The 22,318-nt window shown below is 36.8% G+C and overlaps 1 protein-coding gene across 1 annotated transcript in view; it reads right to left on the bottom strand.

Annotated features, from left to right (window-relative positions):
• The window catches only part of CALN1 (calneuron 1), a 1,476,296-nt gene that overhangs the window by 17,734 nt on the left and 1,436,244 nt on the right, over window positions 1-22,318 (bottom strand). The window contains exon 5 of the mRNA XM_044054204.1: window positions 12,726-12,882. Within this exon, the coding sequence (XP_043910139.1) occupies window positions 12,726-12,882 (157 nt within the window). The remainder of the gene's footprint in view (window positions 1-12,725; window positions 12,883-22,318) is intronic.

A 22,318-nucleotide genomic window follows, 5' to 3' on the forward strand; every position in this document is an offset into this window, starting at 1 on the left:
GCTATGGATCTAGATATCATATTCCCCAATTTCAGCATTTATTTATGTATCATCAGTGATCGAGTGGCCTTGCTTTTCACATTTTCCCAGCCATTTTAGCTTAACAGGATGCCTACTTTTTTTATTTAACCTAACAAATATAAACCAGCTCACACTCCTGATTCTATCATCAGATGTAGTGCTAATGATCCATGCACTGACGTCTTGTCACCATGATCACGGTAATGCTTTTTTACTTTACCTTACAGAAGGGAGCCTGGCTGAGCTCCAGTGGATGCAAAATTCTACTGCTGGTACTTTGGCTGTTATGTCTCATTGCATCGCTCTTTCTGCTATCTTGTGAAAGCTGCATTGAATATCAGGTCTACCCTTCAAACCATAGTCTTAACCTTCAGAGCCCTAGATGATTTTGTCTTTATATAAACAACCTTCTGATTCTCCCAAGTGACACCTCTCATATCATCATGCAGACGATTCTTTGCTCACTTTGATCTCATGGACTTAACCATTTTCCCCAGTACAGGCATGTAATACTGATACATCCTTCCAAAGGCCCCTAAAGTGTCAACTCTTTAGGAAACTCAATTTAAGCCTAATCAAATACTCTGTTGTTATTTTTACAAATTTCTTCAATTATTTATTGTATTTTAACCATACTGAGTTATTCATGCTAATTCATCATTTTATCACTTTGTACTATACAAGATGACTAGATTTAGGTACACAAATAATTAGATAAAGCAAAATGAATGCTTAAAATGCATCTTTGGTAGTTTTAATGGTAACCTGAAATTCTCATTTATCATGCATGTGTGTATTTTCAGCAGTTTACTTGCCATATCTGTATCTTCAGTAGCCTAGAAGCCCTCCTACCATGCCTCTTAATTGTCCAGATTTTTGACTCATATTTTTGGTCTGTTCCTCATTAAAAAAAATTTGTTTTTTTGGCAATCACTGAGGACTAAAGTCACTAAATAAACTCATTAAATAATGACACACATTTGAGTTTCAGACTTCACTTTCTTAAGAAAAGGTAAGTTAACACTAAACCTGTTATTCTAGTAACCATTATTTTAGGCTTTGCCCCAATTTCTTGTATTAACTCATTACATGCAAGTGATGCCTCCAGGTGCCTCTGCAGTTAACTCCTACTGACGCCTCTAGGAGTCAAATATTGCTTGCTTATATTTGCATCAATAATTCCAAAACCACGCTAACTACAAGATTTTAAAATATTTCATCTTAAAGCTTACACAATGGCAAACTCAGCTGCATTAATATTTGACCTCTGTCCAGTGCAGACAAATGGATATTGTTTTTATTATATTCATTTATATAGATATATTTTTTACATTTTACTAAATATCGCAACAACCAAGTAACACAGGCAGAACTACTTAGCCTCATATGAATGCTCTCAGCTAGATGAATAAAATGCTGACAGCATGTGTGTAACTTGAGTATTTGCTGAGATATTGTAAGTTGTTTACAAAACATTACAAATGTAATAGCTATTGTGTTTACTGTGGCTTATAAAATTTGGTTTAAGACCTAGAATCTAAAGAATACTACCACTATAAAAATAGTTTATGCTGAAGACTTTGCCATTTATACTTATTTCATAACCACTATGATTCCATAGATATAAGCATTTGTTTGAAATGTGAGGAAATAATTTATTTCTGATAAAAGGCTTAGGCTCCACCCATTGGAAGCTACAGTGCAAACTTGCTGAGCTTTATTGGAGTGAATGAGCTAAGAAGTTGAAAGGTATGCATCCTATCTGTATTCATCATGCATACATTTATCTCTAAAGATTTAATGTTCCTGCTATGATCTTTAAAAAAACATTTGCATGATAACAAAATATTCTACTTTTAATATGTTTCTTAGTTATAATGCTATTACGAATCAGTTAACAAAATGAACAAAACAATAAACTGAAACAAGAAATATATTTAAAAAATTTAAATATATTGGAGGAAAGACATTTAAATGAATAAAGATAAACAGTTACATATAACTGAACCCACTAAATATGCCTTTTAATTAATGTTTCATTGTCTAAACCAACTGAAGCATTTCTAACAGGAAACCAAGTACATGTCCATCTATATTTCATATTAGGAAAATCTAGCATAGGTGTTAAATTGAATACATTTATTTTTAATGCTTATTCCATATTATATGTTAATTGCCACCATTCACTGAAACTTGCTGTGAAGAAAAGAAAATCTTCCCTTTTGTGTGATAACTTTATGTGCTAGTGATACAATCCAAAGTAATGATCTTTGAAATTCATTATCTGATTAAGAGTGAAGAAAAATAAACAAAATGCTTTGATGGCTTACTATATGCATTCCATCTGGTTTGGCTCATCTGTTCAATTTTTGACCAAAAACCCATTTAATTCTGCATAGCATGAAGTATATCGTATCAAACTGCATGAAGATCAATACTACATTTCTAGTATTTTAAGTCATGAACTGAGAACATTTTAAAGGGTGTTAAAACACTTTTTTACAGATATTTCAATTCAACTATTCTCCATTTTGTTTATGTAATTACCCAGACACGGGGTATTATATTAAGAGTTTTCATTGCCATTTGAACATATCTTTCATATATGTACATGATTTATTTGTTACATTTTACCTGATAATATTGTTAGATATGGGGTGAGAAGAATTTCAGTCACACTTTCCATTTAAAACGGAATTATATAAGACTAGAAATTACAGTTTTGATAATTATTTATATTTATATTTGTTGCAATGTCATTAATGTAAAGAAAGTTACTGAAAATCCAGCCAGTATTTACTACTTGAAATGAATTTCAGATTATTGGGCTTCCTAACTTTAGTTTAAAGCATAATACTTTGAGTATCACGGTCCCTTACAGAGAGTGTTGAACATCCAAATCATTAACTGGCATAAATACTGAAAACCTCAACACTGTATATTAAAAGGAGATGTAGAAGGCAACATATGCAGCATGAAGACTGACGTCTACAATTACAATAAAAACTGCTTGAGAGTATAGTGGTGTTCAACACTACCCACAAAGGAGACTCTTGCTGGTTCAAGCCCGTATGCAGGAAATTTATTTTTAGTATTAACTGTGTGATTCCATTCATGTTTGATAAAATGATCATATTTTATTTATTTATTCTGAGTGAAGACAGGCTTCAGAAAGACTGTAATTGGGGGGGGGCGAAAAATAGGGGCAGATTTTAAATAATGCTAAGTTGCTAGAATAACAGGATCTTTGTTAGCATGCATTTCTGAAGGATAAAGTCTAAAACTCAAATGTTTTTCATTACTTAGTGACTTCAATCCTCAGTGTTTTGCCAGAAAACCACAAATTTTATGAGGGACAGACCAAAAATACAAGGCAAAAATTTTAACATTCTGCAAAAAGCTGGACAGTTGAGAGGTCTATCTGACAGAGAAAAAGCAAGTTAACGATTTTTCTTTTGCTTTTATGGTAGCTTAATGTAGCAAACATTAAACAGGCTGTGTACTACATGAACTACAAAATGAACTGGCACCTCACCTAAGCTAAGTGTCATGTTTAATCATACCCTCACCTCAGGCTTCATGCCCACTGAGTGGTGCACAGCTGCAGTTATCCCTCTCCACAAGGTGGGATCCACCTTGGATCCCGGGAACTACCGCCCCATCCATCGGACGAGCCTGATCTCCAAGGCCATGGAACGTATTATCATGGAACTTATAAACAAAGACATTGGCAACCTTAAAACACTGGACCCCACCCAGTTTGGGTTTGTGAAGGGCCGATCTTGTCTCCTGAACCTGATTGACTTCTTCGAATCAGTCTCCAGAGCCGTGGACGAGGGTAAGACAGAGCCAAAGCCTTTGACACCATCCCCCACTCTGGAATCATAGATAAAGTTAGTAAGCTGGGCATTAATCCCTACGTCACTCGATGGGTTGCCATCTGGCTTACTGACAGAACCCACACTGTAAATGTAGCTGACTCCAAATCCAGCTCCAGACAAGTGACAAGTGGAGTACCTCAGGGTTCAGTCCTGGGACCTCTCTTGTTTGGCATCTACTTCTCTGAAGTACAGGCCAACACTAAGGGACTCTGGCTAACAAAGTTCACAGATGACTGCAAACTGGGAGCCATTACTGAATCCCCAAATAATGCTGATACTCTACAAAAGGGCCTTACAGAAACAGGTGCTTGGTGCCAGAGCCATGGGCTCAAGCTCAATGCCAAGAAATGTATAGTTATCTCCTTTGGGAAAAAACATGTACCCGTGAATTACCACATAGGTAGCAGTACACTAAACACCAAAAGTGTGATAAGAGACTTAGGGACACAGGTGGACAGTGGCCTCACCTTCAATAACCACATTGCCACAACAGTCAGGAAATCCTTCTATGTGGCACACCTCATCACTAAGGGCTTTTCATCCAGAAAAAAGGAGGTCATTGTCCCACTGTACTCATCCCTCATTAGACCCATTATAGAATACAACGCTCCATTTGGTATGTACCGCTCAAGACATCTGCAACAACTGGAAAGGCTGCAGAAATACCTCACTAAAAGAATCACAGGCCTAAAGCAGATGCCCTATGCTGACTGCCTTAAAAAACTCCAGTTATACTCTGTCGCATATTGTCTACTCCACTGCGATCTCTGCTTAACATACAAGGCCATGTCAAACCCAGAGCTGTTGGACAACATACACTTAAAGAAATCCCAATCCCTCAGAGCCACACACTCCAGGAATCTAAACCTTGTCATCACAATAAACAAAACATGCTGGAGGGATAGGTTCCTGACCCAGAGACTCCCCAAACTCTGGAATAGACTGCCCATACATGTCAAGCAGAGCGCCTCTTTGGCCCTCTTCAAAAGGAACCTTGATGATTGGATGGGAGAAAGGAAATTCACCCCGGTGATCACATCAGTCGCCCTGCTAGACAGGGATCCAGGGAAGTAATTAGTGTGGGAAGAAATAGCCAGGGAATTGTTATGGCTAGGCTTGTATAGGCCCTAGGGCTGATAGCCTAGTACCAACCTATGAACCTATGAACATATGAAACATTTTAATTATTCTGAGTAGCATGAGTGGCATATTCTTTTACACTTTAAATTATCATCAGCCTGTTGACTAGAGTTGTTAATCACAGAGTTACAGCAAATTAACTTGGCACCATAGACAGCAAACCCACTTGGTGTCACCCATCTACAAGTGGATGCAAAGGCAATTGCTTAATAATGGCTTGCAACTATCAAACTTTTATCAAGAGCAGTTTACTCACAGTTGTGATTACTTATCGACAACTTGTAAACTGTCCATTTAGTTCTTCTGATTTTTTAAGTAGTTTACCTTCTAAAAACTGCAGTTTAACAGAGAGGGTTTTCAAGGTATTTAGTGTACACAACTGTGATTGAGTAATTTATGACTTCTAAGTATAATTTTTTTTAAATATTTGGCACATAGCTCACATTCTTTTTCACTCAGCCTTGTGGGGTATATTTTCCACATTTCAGACTGGCATAAGCCTATTGACTATGGTTGCTAATTCCAGAAATGTAACAAGTTAATCTGGCACCAAAGGTAACTTATCCATTTGGAGATACTCAGTCTAAGTCATTGCAAAGACAATTATTTAATAGCATAGAAACTATAAAACTTTCACTAAGAATGGGTTTAATGGCTTAAAAGCCCTAATTTATCACTTTCGATTGTGATTACTTACAGGAGCAAAACAAAAAAAGTGGCAAAGCCAGTGAAATACAAGCTCAGAAATATTCCAAATTAATGTGTATTGAAGGTGAGGACTAGATCTAAGGGACTATATCTGGTAGATGGAGAACCTGAGGAACTATGGACAGATGTTTGGGATATTGTCTAAGGGGTGACAACAAAAATATTCCAAACAGAAAGAAGATTAAGAAGCCAAAATGGCTGTTTGTGGAGACTTTAGAAGTAGCTTTGGAAAGATGAAGAGCAAAAGGCAATGGAGACAGGAAAGTATGTTGAACTGAATGTAGAGTTTTTAAGGAGGTATATTCATATGAGCAGTGCAAAGAACTGGAAGACAACAACAGAATGGGAAACACGGGATATCTGAACAAGAAGATCAGTGATATTAAGGGGAAACTTCCAGCTAAAAATGGGCACGATAAAAGATAAAGTTGGGAGAGAGCTAATAGAAGCAGTAGCAAAAGATATTAAGAAAAGGTGAAAGGAAGATACAGAAGAACTACACAAGAAGTACTTCAAGTCCCCAACATCAATGATACATACAATGGAATGTCCTCTGATCTACAGCCAAACATCCTGGAGAATGAAATAAAGTGACCCCTAGCAAACCTTGCTAATAACAAGGTAGCAGGACCTGATGTAATTCCAGCTGAATTATTTAAAATCCTGCAAAATGATACTGTTACAGTGCTGCATGGAATTTGCCAGCACTTTTCAAAAACATGGCCATTGGGTTGGAAAAGAGCAGTTTATATTTCAGTCCCAAAGAAGGCAATGCAAAAGAATGCCCAAATTACTGAACATCTGCAGTTGTTTCACATGCTAGCAATGTAATGCTCACGACCATGCAAGCTTGACTCCAGCAATATATGGACCAAGTACTGCCAGATGTGGAAGCAGGTATTATAAATGTCAAAGGCAAAAGAGATCAAACTTCTAACATCTGATGGATAATGAAGAAAACAAGGAAGTCACATTATTTCTCTTCTGCTTTATAGACTATTCTAAAGCTTTTGACTGTGTCAACTGTAAGAAATTGTGGCAAGTTCTTAGAGAAATGGTGATACCAGATCACATTATTTGCCTCCTGAGAAATCTGTATACAGAAGAAGAAACGACCGTTAGAACTGAATATGGAATGACTGGTTCAGGATTTGGAAAAGGAGTTCGACAAGACTGTATATTGTTACCTTATTTATTCGGTTTATTCACTGAATATAACATGCAGAATGCTGGGTTGTATGAATCAGATGTTGGAATTAACATTTCTGAAAAAATACTAACCTTAGGTTTGCAGATACCACCTCTCTGATGGCTGAAAATGAGAAAAAGTTAAAGATCCTGATGATGATTGTGAAAGCAGCACATACAAAAACTGGCTTGTTACTCAGCATAAAAAAATAAATAAAATTATGTCATTTAGTCCTATCAGTTTTTTGAAAATAGATGGGGGAGTGGAGATAGTGACAGATTTCATTTTCCTGGGCACAAAGTTCTCCGTAGAAGGTGAATACAGCCAGGGAATTAACAGCTGCTTGCTTTTTTAGAAGGAAAGCTATGGCAAGTAAAATTATAAACAGAAAAGACATCACATTGTCAACTAAGGTAGAAGTAGTCAGTGCTTTGTTTTTACCCAATAACAAGAAATGACTGTAAGAAGTTGACTATACTCAAGGCTATGCACTGGAAAATTTAAGCTTTTGAACACTGGTGCTGAAAAAAAAAAACTTTTGAGTATTCAGTGGACTTCCAGAAGATCAAATCAGTCAGAAAAGAACCACAGACTATTCACTGAAAAACCTGACAGAAAAACTACAACTCACTTATTTACAGTGAAGACAGCTGGGGTTCACCAGAGAAAACACTGATGGCTGGATAGATTAAGGGAGGAGAAGAAGAAGAAGGCAGGGAAAGCACAGGCGAAGATGAACAGACAGGACTACTGAAGCAATGAATATAAATTTGCAAGAAGTAAAAGAAGCAGTTTTAACAGACAGGCCTGCCGTGCTAAAGTACTTGAGGTCATGTAGAACCGGGCTTGACTAAACGACTAAACGACAACAGACCACTTGTAAACTATCTAGCTTTTATTTTTCAATGTAGTTTAACTACAGTTAAAAAGTTCAGTTTATCAGATAGTTTACAAGCTATTTAATGGAGACAAGATCGAGTGATTGGCAACTGCTTTGGAATGCAGTGGCTATGGGAAGGTTCTCACCTGCTGCATGTATATTTCACTTTTGGTGATTTGCACATGCCATACCTTTTCCTCATTTTTTATACTCTTCTTATGTTTTTTTGCATTTTGAGCATTTACTTTTACATTATACCCAGGTCATGGATTTAAAGGCTTATGTGCATCTTTATTTACATGGTTATGAAGTTACATAAAATCCATTTTCAGTAAACATATATATTATTTAGGATCTCAAGTAATACAAAAGTTATAGCACCTGTAATTCACTCCATATGTCCCCCACAGAATAAGCAGGCATGAGCAAACATAGTAAGACATGAAATAAAATAGCATACAGACTGAGTCAAAGTCACTGCAATGCAGAAGCATTACTAAATTGCCTTTCTGGATTTATGATTAAGTCCTGAGATCTATAAATATTAACAGGAGAAGAAGTTATGAAATTATATTTGCAAAGGCAACCATCCATTACATTGTTCAGACAGAAAGTTAAGTAGAAATGTCTACACACAAAGCTACTTTTGCATCCCATTTTAAGTTCCTAAAAATATAATAATCAACTACTGTTTAGGATCTTACATACCAATATGTTATAAACACATTTTAAATACATTTTGTCATGCCAGTGGATCTAATTACTTGTTTTGTGACCTTTGCGCATCTTGTCTTATAACTCTACAGTATGAGAAACATCACTGACATATATCCATACCATAACACTACACGATGAGAAACATCACTGACACATATCCATACCATAACACCACACCATGAGAAACATCACTGACACACATCCGTACCATAACTCTACACCATGAGAAACATTACCGAGACATATCCATACCATAACTCTACACCATGAGAAACATCACTGACACACATCCATACCATAACTCTACAACATGAGAAACATCACCGACACATATCCATACCATAACACTACACCATGAGAAACATCACTGACACACATCCTTACTATATCTCTACACCATGAGAAACATCACTGACACACATCCGTACCATAACTCTACACCATGAGAAACATCACCGACACATATCCATACCATAACTCTACACCAAGAGAAACATCACTGACACACATCCGTACCATAACTATACACCATGAGAAACATCACTGACATATATACATACCATAATGCTACACCATGAAAAACATCACCAACATATATCCATACCATAACTCTACACCACGAGAAACATCATTGACACAAATCCCTACCATAACTGTACACCATGAGAAACATTGACATATATCCATACCCCAAACTGCTTCTCCAGATAATGATAATTCTGAGTTCTACAGCCCTCTACAAATTTGCCATTAATGGTCCACATAACATAAACTAAAATACAAAAAAGTACAGTAATCCAAACTTTAATGACTCTTAAAACTTTTGGCACTCAGTATTATATGCCTACCAAAGCAGTTCAGAAAAGTTAGTATCAATGAATTTATTGTCTTTTTGTTTTGGGTTCAAGCTCTTAATGGTGAGGAAAGCTTCATGCTTGTCTCACACAGAACTTTTCCTCTGCCCACCCACTAGCCTGGTGTGCAGTAGTGCCTTTGTGGAGGTAAGCTTCTAGCACATGTATTCCTTTCCTGATTCTCCTGTGAATGGCTTGAGTTATCTAGTGCTTGCAGCAATATACCCAGCCTCAAATAAATGACTGGCATTCTAATCCACATCTTTAGCCATCCAGTTACAGAAAAGACAGCTGGCCATCGGCAGCTCATCTTCCCACCATGTTCCAGGAGAAAACCCAATTGGTAGACTGTCCATCAGGAATACCTTCTCTGCTACACATGCTGGCATACCTCTCAACTGTACAGATTTTCGCAGAATGTCCAGATTTTTGCCTCATATTTTTGGTCCGTTTTTCATAAAATTGTGGTTTTCTGACAAATTAGAGGGAAGTCATTAAAGATTGAAGTTAGAAAATAATGACGGGCATTTGGGTTTCAGACTTCATACCCTTCAGAAAATTCATGCTAACGCAAAACCTGTTATTCTATCAACGTTCTAAGTATGTAAGAGCAATATTTTAAAAAAGTCCTATTTTTGGGCCTTTGTCCCCCTTTTATTTATGGCTTTGTCCAGATTTCTTGCTCTAAGAGGTTGAGGCGTATGCATGCTGGTCATGTTTGTAATGAACAGTACAGTAATCTAGCATGAAAGGAAAGACTAAAGAAGAGCTGCAGGTATATGACAGCTTGAAATGTCAGTGACTAACATTCTTATCTGATACCCCCAGGGCCTGGGGTTGGGGTTCACACACACCTTCCATTTTCTGACTGTATATAATCAGCATATTAACACTGTCTCTGCATGAGGTTTTACCTCTAAGTACTCCAGTTTCCTCCTTTATCCCCAAATATACTGTTATATTGATTGCTTTAAAACAGACACACACACACACACACACACATATATATATATATATATATATATATATATATATATTTTTTTTTTCCTGGTATTAGTTCCCCATTCCTGACTCTTCATTTTTATGTTTCCGTGATATGTTTGCTATCTCCAACATTGTGAATGTGAAATCACAATTTGTGTGGCTACTTTGTTCACCGTTGAATGGCATTTATCCTATCTTCATGGTTGTGTAATTCTGGAGTTAGTGTAGCTAAGTAAAAGGGCTGTGGTTGTCAAGTCTCCCACATGGGAGAATGGATAGGGACTTGCCTCAATGCAAAAACAGTACTGTTTGTGTAGTTTAATAAGCAGTTGTGTTCCCAGTCATATTTGGTCAAACACTTAACTATGTATGGAAGTTGTGGAATTGATCAGTCATAGGAGAAGCATACATACACATCTATAAACATGCATGTGTGTGCGTACTGCTTAATATTGTACACTCAAATGTCGACCATCAAAACACTGGCATGCTACTGCGCATGTGCCAAGCAATAAACCTGGAGCATGCAAAATTTTAAACTAAACGAAAAAAACAAATAAAAAAATCTTTTTTTTTTTGCAAGGGGATAAGTCCCTTAGAAATGCATTTGGTTGAGTAATGACTTGCTTGAAAAAAAAGTCAAAAATGAAAGCATTATTTAATCAAAACAACAAAAGTGGTAATATGAATAATTTGAAATTCAATGTTATCAACATTATACAATGTACATTACCTTCCACTGATTTCCTACCAACGTTTTGCAAGGAAGCAGACACCCCAGTACCCCCAACACCCCCTGCTTATTATATATACAAACTCTGTGATCGCAGTACAGTGAGGAAAAGGGTAAATTTATTGATCCCCACTGTAGTGCGATCTCTAATCAGAACACCAACCTCATATGAGCGAATGCACACTAGCATTTGGTGCTGTGGATTAGAACATGTATGGACTGATGTTACGGAAACTTGGAACCATGATTTTGACCTTCCAAGTTTTGTGTAACTGATGTACAACATTCTGATAGTAAACCATATATGTATGTATTGAGATCACACAGTTTCAGGGAAAGGGCACATTTCTCAATCACAAAAAATGTGTGATCTTGCACACCTGTTGACCATCTGTATAGTCGATTAAATTGTGAATTCAATGTTATTCAGCTCCCCTGCTTATAGATACATATTATGGTGTCTGAAGTGATCACATAGACATATGATCACTTCTATCAGCATTGCTCTGTGGGAGGTCTAGGAACATTGAAAGTAGGAGTTTAGAGGGAGTGCTGTGGGGCTTGCCTCTTGCAACAACATGATTTATTTTTTCTTCATTGTTTTGACTTTTGATCCTTTAGGGTTGATATTTTGGTGTTCAGTATTGTGGTACTTCAATGTTATGAAGTATAGTCATATATATATGTAAATATGCACTATCTATACATAGAGAGAGAGAGAGGTGAGAGAGGGAGAGGATAAAGACAGAGATAGAGTGAGATACATACACAAACACTAACATGCATGCACACACACACACAAGCACACACATGCAGATATTGTAACAGACAGAGATACAACCACACATTTACAAATAGATTGATAGATACACCTTAACAAACACACACACACACACACACACACACACACACACACGCAGATAACGTAACAGACAGAGATACAACCACACATTTACAAACAGATAGATACACCTTAACATACACACACACACACACACACACACACACTGACATATTGCATTTGCTGTCCCTTTTGGAAATAAAGCATATATATTTATTTGCTATACTTTTTTGCTGCAAAAATGTTTGCAGTAAAAATGGTCTTCCACATAATGAAAAAATGTAGTCCTTGCAAATTAAAGGTCATAACTGCAAAATGCAGTACTCAGGTTGGATTTGATAACCAGAATTAAATGTAGCCTCAAAAAGAACATATTCAGATAATATTCATATGAGTGCCTTTTGCAGTATAAAAACCCAGATTATGGCAAAGCCTGTTGATAATTTATTATTTTGTCACATATATAAGAAATGCAAAAGTGATACTATGAAACTAGTGATAGTCTGAAAGGAAAATAAATAAGGCTATCATAACCATGTCTATTGACTACTGATTCATAAATGTGTCTCGAAGCAGTTACAAAAATAGAAACTCATTTGTCATAATCATTAATTGAAGATAACTAAGCAAATCTCCTGCTGCAGCCAAGGGTAATCACTCCTGTCATTTTCTGCCAGATGGAAATGCCTTTGAGGCAATCAAACCGACAATTCTAAATATTAGGCTGCAGCTGTAAACTAATAAATCCACTAATTAATAATTTCTTAAAATACTCACCACCTTCAAATTCTGTTTGGCACCCGCCTGAATTTTCTTTTAGGCTCTCTTCCTCTGTTATGATAATATTTTCAATGTCTTTCATTGTTAAATGATCCCGGAATGCATGAAACAATATGTGCTTCAGTTCCTCCAGTGTTATTCGCTGCATATCAAACTAAGGATGTAAAACAGCCATGGTTTAATCACAAAAAATCTGTTTTCATAAACTACTACAGTATATAAATGAAAAGTTGTCAATAATATATTAACATTTTACAAGGTATTTTATGACATTTTAATCAGTCAGCACCAACAAAGATGCCGCATTAATAACAACAAAAAAAAAAAACACAGTGGCAAACACTCATAGAGAGAGTAGTCTTTGTTAGAATGTACCATACATTCTGGGTACACACACTCCAGTCCTTGAAAGTAATTAATACATACAAAGCCCTACTTACATGATTTAAAATCACACAAAGGAAGCAAAACTTGACTGTTTAATAATAAGAATAATAATTAGCATTGTTATTATTTCCTTTTTTAAGCTGATACCAAAACAAAATGGCTGTTAAGCTTATGCTTTATATATACTTGGAATTTTCTTGCCATTCTCCTTCTGCGTGCCATAACAAACAGTTAGGAGTCCTGCTGTTAGTCACTGGATAGCTGATCGATCCTCATAATGTCCAGTCTAACAGACTGCAGGTGACTAGTCATCTTCACACTGGGAGAAGAGCAAAAAGGTGAATATTGCATTTTCTTTAGTTTCTCCTTATTCTCTGAGCTTAAGTGACCCTATTTCCTCTTATTAATTCCACTTTCTAACTGCAGTCTTCAAACCTGTTGCATTCAATGCATCCTTCCATCATTTCATAATTAGTGTTCCTATTCCCTATTTGAATATTCCATTCATTCCCTTCATTGCATGGTAGACCCTTTCAAATAAAGTTTCCTTGTACTTTACCTAACATCTCCTTTCATCTCCCCATTGCAAATATGCATATGTGAATATAGCCTGTAAAGATACTGTATTTTTTTTCTTGACCAAATATTCTAGAATTGTCTTAAGTTGCATATAGTACCAATTAGCTTGAATAGCCAAAATGCATTTTTAATGCCAGAATATTTGCAGATGATTAGCTTTCTTGATATAGGGTAAAATCTACTGCACATTTGGAGTTTTCTTCCCAAGGCCCCTGCTGCAAATGAGCCTAATCCAAAATGGACATTTCCAGTCAACTAAAACATAAATATATTGACATTGTTCACGTGTTACTTGCTTTACTACTCATATCATATCTTCCTGATGCTTTTTGTAGGCAATCTGTAATAACCTACAGATACACAGTGTATAAAACCGCATGGATAACTGCTTCCCATCTAATGAACACTGCATCTCTATTTTAGAATTTCTCCATGCGCTTGCTTAACTAGTTCTATATCACACTATCACACCTTGTTTCTATAAGACATGACTTGTATCTTTATATTGTGCCCGAGTTGTACTGAGATAATATACAGAAAACTGAACCTTTGGTATATTAGAAACAGTACAAGATAGCCAACTATTTTGTGGTGCTAAGGGATAGAGCCCTGACTGCAACCCATATGACCTGGGTTCAGTTAGTGAGCTCGGCACATGAGGAGTTGACAGGAGATATTGCGCAAAAATATTTTATTTTATCAGCTTACCTATGCCAGAGGAAGGGGAGGCATTTTCATCACAGGAAGATAGCACTCAGTGGGTAGACTAAGGATATCTATCCTGGCATAACACTATTGTGGCATGTAGTGGCAGATGGTAGTGGTCTTAATGGCCCACCATCATTGCACAGTGGATATGAGGGTAGTGCATTGGTAGGATATAAAACAAAAACAATCTCTGTCAGCCAGAATGACACTTCACAGGGATGCCTCAAATCTTATAGCTCTCTATAAGACAAATAATAGATTAGGGGTATAAAGGGAGGTCAAATGCCATGGTGTCTAATGTCAAGATGATTCATCAAATGCCATGGTATCTAATGTCAAGGAGATTCATCAAGAATGCCATGGTGTCTAATGTCAATGAGACCTGTCAAATGCCATGGTGTCTAATGACAAGGAGATCATCAAGAATGCCATGGTGTCTAATGTCAATGAGACCTGTCAAATGCCATGGTGTCTAACAACAAGGAGATTCATCAAGAATGCCATGGTGTATAATGTCAATGAGACCTGTCAAATGCCATGGTGTCTAATGTTAAGGAGATTCATCAGTGACATCCAATGGTCAGCTACATAGGTGCCAAAAAACAGCAGTACAAAATAAGTGAGCAACAGAAGCAAATAAGACCTAATTACAGCCTAAGAGTTTAAAGTAAAAATTAAAACTCTTGATTGCTTGTTTGTGACACAAATATTCAAAAATGCTACTCTATCAGTGCTCATATTGCACCAAGATGAGAAGCAAAACAGAACACATTGAATCAGAAAAAATTGAAATCTAGAAGAATGAAGCTACATTTTCCTGAAATATTAAAACACAAAAAAATATATAATCTCACACCATGGATGAGCTGAAGGCCTTTGCACTCCATAGACCCATAGCCTAATATATCAACTCAATGTTTACAGTACTTAATGGTAATTTACATGTCATGGGTTATGGAATGCTTCAGGAAAAATGTACTTTCATTTCTTTGAATTAGTAATTTTATGAAAAAGCAGTGGAATGGAATGAATACTTTGCCTCACTCTTTAGAAAGGAAAATAAGGGGAGGGTGCCATGTTGGAAGGGAGGTAGGGTAGAATAAGGAGAGCAGTGGTTTGGCACCAAGACAGAAAAAATAGAGACTGAGAGTGAACTAGATTTCTTACACCAAGGTCCAGAGACATAGCTGGCTCATCTGATGCCTGGTGCCGCTTCTTGATCTGGAACCCCTCAACTCTAAGTTGAGGAGCCAAAAAAAAAAAAAAAAAAGTCCAGCAATCTGGTACTCCTCCATTGCCTCATGTAAGTAGCACCTGGATCTCTGTGTTTGCCCTGCCCTCCTTGTGTCATGTGACCAAAAAAAGAGATTTTTTTATTTTTGTTAAATGAAGCAAACTGCAACTTTTTTGATGACACACAAAACATCAGTACAAAAGATTCAGCCCTGACCATATAACCAGTATAGGAATTTGTTGCAATAGCAGTACTACCCATCAACTGAATCTGTCAATCATGGCCCTAACATCTTGCACCCAGGGCAGCTGCCCCCTCCACCCCACCCTAGCTATGTTTCTACCAAGGTCCTTAGAAATCCGATCAGTACATTAACAGGTTCTCTAACTAGGGGTCACAGAAGAAGTGCCTGAGAACAAGAAGACAGCATTATGTACCCTTGTACAACATGTAATAGGAAAATCCAGAGAGCTACAAGCCTCTTAGCTTATTAGAGGTTGCAGGAAAAATCACTAAGAGAAACTGAGGGAAAGACTTTTTGCTTTCTTGAAGAACAACCACCAAGTCAACACTACCAAAGGCTTATAGCCAGAAGGAACAGTCAACCAACTCTCTTTCAGTTTTCGGACTGGGTTACTGCAGAACTTGACATGGATGTACAAGCAGATGTGATTTAGCTGGACTTCAGCAAGTCCTTTGAATCTGTCCTATGCAGGAGGATGCTGGGAAAACCATAGGGGTTAAGGCTAGGATCAAAACAAAGGACCTGAATTGCTGGTTGGTAAATGGTAAGACCCATATGGGTGTGGTGTGGCAGAGAACACAAAGGATTGGAAAAATGACAGGTACTGCTGGGCTTGACTCCTGGTCCAGTACTCTTCAGTGTGTCAGTTTCAGACATACTGGGTGAACAGAATCCAAGATCAATCTATTAAGAGATGACACAAAGTTGGGCAGTAATTGAGAATGATATTAAAATCTTTTAACATGATCAGTCTCATTAAGATTTAAATTTTGTATATATTTATGTAAATCTGCAGGACTAGAAATTAATACCGGCTACAACAATACACAGTAATTATCTTAAAAATTGTATAACAAATAATAGTAGTTCAGATAACCCATTTATGATATAATGATCAGGACAACGGCCATGTTTTTCCCTTTTCTTAGTATTATATACTTTTGGCATGTCATACCATATACATAACATAGCAACCATACACGAGGACAAGTAGCTATTTCTGCTATTTGTGTATTTTTGGCAAGCCATAAATAACTATAATAATAGGATATTAAATGCATAAAAACATTATCTCCAAGGGTATTTAACCTGAGAATAAAATGTTCACATCAAAAAGAAAATTTTGGTCACTCTCTAACACCCTTACATATGGATGGCCAGTAAGAACTTCAAATGAATCCTATAAGTGATCAGATGAGAAATATCACCTAACCATAGGAACAATTCTGTATTTGAGAAGAAGCACATTATAAAACAAAGTATGTAAATAATATACAAATGATCCATTAGGATAAGCAAATTAAAGTTCTAAATTTCCACTCAAATTAAGGGAAAATTAAGCTCCTGAACCTTAAAGCACAACAACATGCATTGTACATATAGGAAATGCAAATCCAAATACCAGCCCTTATTAAATACAATCAACCCATTTATCTTTCATATGGTATAACTACATAGGTAAATAAAAACACAGGCACAAAATTCTTCTTTGCTCCTTACAACTTATAAATTCTTTAAATCAAAATAAACTTTACATTAATACTAGTAACCTATCCAAACAACATGGCAAACCTTTCCTCTGCATATACTAAAAGAAAGTGAAATAATGTAACTGACACCAGCTTCAAAAGGCAAAAATTCTGAAAAGCATGCTTTAAATAAAATTAATCAAATAAAAAAGAAATACAGATATAAATACACATATTACAACTTGCTAAACATAGCTATATATTTATTTATTCTGTTACCTGGTTGGTGACCTGATCCAAATTAGTCTTTTCAGTTGCAAGCAGTGAAATACAGGCTAGAAAGTAATGCAAATTACCAGCATGGTACCCAAAACCATACAGCATTATTACAAATTAAAATGGTGTCCGATATAGGGTGCATTTATGCCAGAAAATCTGCTTACAACTGCAAATGACAAAAATGGCTAAAACTGAACTATGTAAAGAAAAGTCATTCCACAATACAGAACCAAATGCTTTACTGACAGAAATGGGTATTTTACAAGGGACAGAGAAATACAGATTTCTAAGAAAGGTGACCATCTTAGAGTTCAAGTGTGCCCAACTGTGAAAAGTGTTTTGTGTAAAAATAGAAAGACATTCAAAAACAGTAGAGATGAATAAGGCAGCATATGTAGTAGGTACTATGATTTGTCACAGGAAGACAGTGCTGAAATGAGACATGCAGAGATGTTCAGCAAATCCCCCATATAAATAAGAAAATACTTATGCAGGCAAGCAGGTTCAAACTCTTGAGGAATAACTGTTAAAGGCACAGAATGCCAAGAAAACTTCTGACATGGCAGTGCCTCAAAAATTGCAGCATTAAATATTATTAGTTTTGTGTGTTGTGAAGATAAAGTCATTAATTAATAATCATTCTCCTAAAGAAAATGATAAAATAAACATATTACATTCAGCTAGTTTTACCACCTCATCATTGAAATGGAAACTTTTTACTTGGAGATATTTACACAGATCTTTTATTACCCCATTCTCTCTTAGTATATTTAATAAAAGTAATGTCAACTGTTTGAGGTGTAATAAAGAAGTAAATGCAGAACGGGCTCGCATGGTATATGACTGTAATTTTAAATTAATTTTGGAAAAATGTTAATTCCTTTTTACAAGCTATCTTCACAGATAATTTTACTCTCACCAAGTCATTTGTTATTGTCAATACTCCTGTACCTAATTGTATAAGCAAAGTTAATCAATCTTTAGTCTGGACTATATTATCAGTTGCCAGAAAAATAATTACAAGAAACTGGAAATCCAATACTACTCCCTCGATTCAATAATTCAAATCTTTACGTCTGGAAGTCTGTAATATGGAATATTTAACTATCAAATCAACATCTCCTCGGAATACTGTTAAATGCAATATATGGAAAAAAGTCTACAATTTATTACAAAAGTAATTATTTAATCAATTTATAATTGTTGAGAATGTCTTTGTATATAGTTTTTTTCTGTTTGTTGTATTACTATTTGACTATTTGAAAATTGTTCATTTCTAATGTACATATTTATTTTTTTAATTTTAATTCTAATAAAACTGTTTTGCAAAAAAAAATTGCAACATTGACAAAAATATAACCATGAAAAAGGGAAAAAGTCAGATTAGTTTGGAATATTTTATTTATGTTTAGGAATTTAATAAATTAAATGTAGCTTAAAAATAACCCCTGTCTTGCCACCTGCACTGGGGCACAGAGGGATAAATTCCTGACTGTGTGACTCTGGGTTCAGTTAGTGAGCCTGGAGCTGCTAAGCCAGTGTGCATGAGAGAGGAGAGCAATGAATGATCAAAGCTGGGGTCACTGTAGGAGTCAGAGGGACCAAACAATGTGAAAGAGGTTTTAGGCAGATGTCCTTGTAAATGCATTGTAATTCATTATTTATTTATTTAACATTTATTTACTGGGAAAGTCCGACTTGGAATGAAGCCAATTTTCAGAGGACACACAGGGAGAAACATTCCAGATGCATGTCTTTGTAACATGGGAGGAAACCAGAGCACCCGGAGGAAACCCACAAGAATGCAGGGGGGACATGCAGACTCTGCACAGAAGGCACCCCAGCCGAGAATAGAACTGGAGAACCTCTTGCTGTGAGACGACAATGTAACCACTGCACCACTGCGCCGTCCATGGAGGCTGTTTGTGCAGTACCTTTGTAGACTGACAGGATTGCAGGTATAGTCTGCAGCAGCAATGTCAAGATGTAATGAAGCACTTCCTCATTTAAACGTTTTGAATTTAATAAAAGACAAAGGACAAAAGCACTTATTCGTTTTAATTTTGGGTTTAATAAAATGAATGATTCATATATTTCACTGCAGCTTTTTCTTTTACAGTTTATTTTTTTAATTTGCACAGGTCATCATAATTGAATTTTTCATTTTTATCTTCAAAAGGTAGTTCAGAAAAAAAGACTAAAAGGTTAAACACATAATACAAAATAATATTTTACCTTGGAAACCTGTCATGAATTTGTTATCCTTGTGGGTTCTTTTGATAACAATCAATATCAATCAAGGAAGTGACTTTCCTAGCATCATTACATGTGACATCAGTTCCAAGGGTGTGGGCTGATGACATGAGGCAGGCAAGGGGAAAAGTGTAAACAAACTGTGATTTTAAGGGGCCACTCAGAATTTCTTGGCACCCTGTTCTTTTCAGATCAAGTTCAGTCATTTCCAGGAAACACCAGACATCAGCAAGATATGTAAACACTGCTTTCACATGCCACATCCCCACAAATGTCCATTTGGGAAAGCTAGGGGACAGGATGTGGGTGTAACATATGCCATGTGATCTGTCTATACAGACCAGTGTCCCCCAGGAAATACTGTCATGTATCCCACAAAGCACACCTGAAGCCTGAATCCTTTAGCAGGTACACTAGGTTCCTGTCACATCATTGATCATTTAAATTGTCAAATGCCTAAACATCGAGACCTAAATGCCGAAATGTGAACGGCCAATTATGTATTTTTTTCCCCAGGGAAAACATTTGCTTGCCATTTCCCTGATGTACAGCAATCTCGGAGTTGGTATATTTAGTTAGGGGGGACACAGCCCCCCACATTGGAGGGTGTGGGGGGGCGAAGCCACCCACTTGGTTAGGGTTATAAAGTTTTTTTTTTTGGCCAAGCGGATTTTTTTCACGGGGAAAAAATTTGCGTAATTGGCCGTTAGTGGTTTTCAGCATTCGACATTTAGGTGTCGATGTTTAGGCATTCGACTATCTAAATGTTCAACATTGTAATATAGACGTGATACACCTGCACCATCCCATATATTCTCTGTGTATATCAGCTGAAGTCCTGTATCAGAGGACTGCAGTCCAACTCATCCATTTCAGGTATGCACTTCAGAAATCCCTGTCATTCAGCAATCCATTTAATGCACTACTGATAGATGGGTCTGTGCCCTGTCTGCTCATGTTACACATTCCAAGTCTTCTGTATTATTAATCCAACTGCCTACAGGCTGTCATTGAGTCACTCCTCCTAAATAGGATAACTTTATCCATTCTGCATCTCCACCTTCCCTTGGCAGAGGAGCTGTACCCTGTATGAAAGGCACACATCAGCTACACCTTACTTCTCATATCTATTGTCATCATGCTAGCGGACATTGAAATGGGGCTACATTTTGCTTCCATATTGTCTGTAGATGTGCATCATGTTTTCACATCCCATGTGTCAACATGAATCAACTACCGCCAGTATAAACAATGCAAGTACCTGTGTCTTCTGGAAGGTTGAAGCTGTAAGGTTTCCAGTGTGATGCAGAATGGAGAAAAAGCTCTTTGTCCATCTGCTGCATGTGCACCACTGAAAGCACCTGCTGAGGGACTCCTGTGAGGGGCTCCCAGTACAAGTCAATTGCCTGGTTCTGTCTTGCCAGTATGATGACTGATGTCACAGACATCGCCCACTGTAGTGAACAGTGCCAGAATTGGTAGATTGGCCTGAAAAGGAGCCACCATTTTCTTTTGAGACAATGGAAAGAACAGGCTGGGGGGACAGAGAGATCTCGGATATTGCAATATGTCTGTCTGTCTGATATTCTGTTATACAAATCAAGCCTTATTGTACACCTATAAGGAGTTATTGATGTTCATGGGTTTGCTGTGCTCACCTTTTTCTTTTTCTTGTTTGGTCTCTTTCAGCACCTGATAAAATTCAGGAGGATACACAGACTTGCCAGAGAAGGCAAACATGCCTGTCTAGGAGTCAGTGGTATGTATACTGAACTGATGTTATACTGGTATATCTGTGGCTGACTAGATACCCAGATTTGCAAAGCTGCTAATTAGTTTAACTACTGATTAAGGTTTTGGTTTGCTTTTTTTGTCATATAACATGTGAATGAGCATGTCAATGTGTTATTGTACTTACTGCTGCCAGGTATTCCTGACAGTGTTTTCATACTGGAGAATGGACTAACTGGAATTAAAGGTGTAAACCATCTCTATGGTGTAGGGAGATAAAACCCTGACCCTGCATCAGGTGACTCAAGTTTGATTAGCAGCTCAGGTCTTGGTAGGAGCTGGCCGAGGGGAGGACAGGAGAGAGTGGGCACGGACAGCTCTTTCATCCTGGGGGTAATGAGGTATAACTCATCTTTTCTTTATTTCGGTGTCAGCCACTTGTGACTTTTCCTCATGGCCAGTAACTTTAAGCTCCACTTTGGGTTTTTCTTTTGCAATAAACAGCAAGGCATTCACATCTACTACTGAACCTCCTGACTACAACATTCTACTTTTCTTTTCAGCTTGCAAAAGGCGTGTAAAGTGGTAAATACAAATTAACTCGGCTCTGTTTCTTTATTGTTATTTGGAAACTGAGCTTGCAGTCTTAGTTAAATTACTTGTTAGCAAGGCTTAGAACTTCTTCTCAGTTAATTGTTCATAAAAG

This window comes from Protopterus annectens, chromosome 13.part0 (assembly GCF_019279795.1).
Source record: "Protopterus annectens isolate FY-2018-M chromosome 13.part0, PAN1.0, whole genome shotgun sequence".
In the NCBI taxonomy this organism is placed as follows: Eukaryota; Metazoa; Chordata; order Ceratodontiformes; family Protopteridae; genus Protopterus; species Protopterus annectens.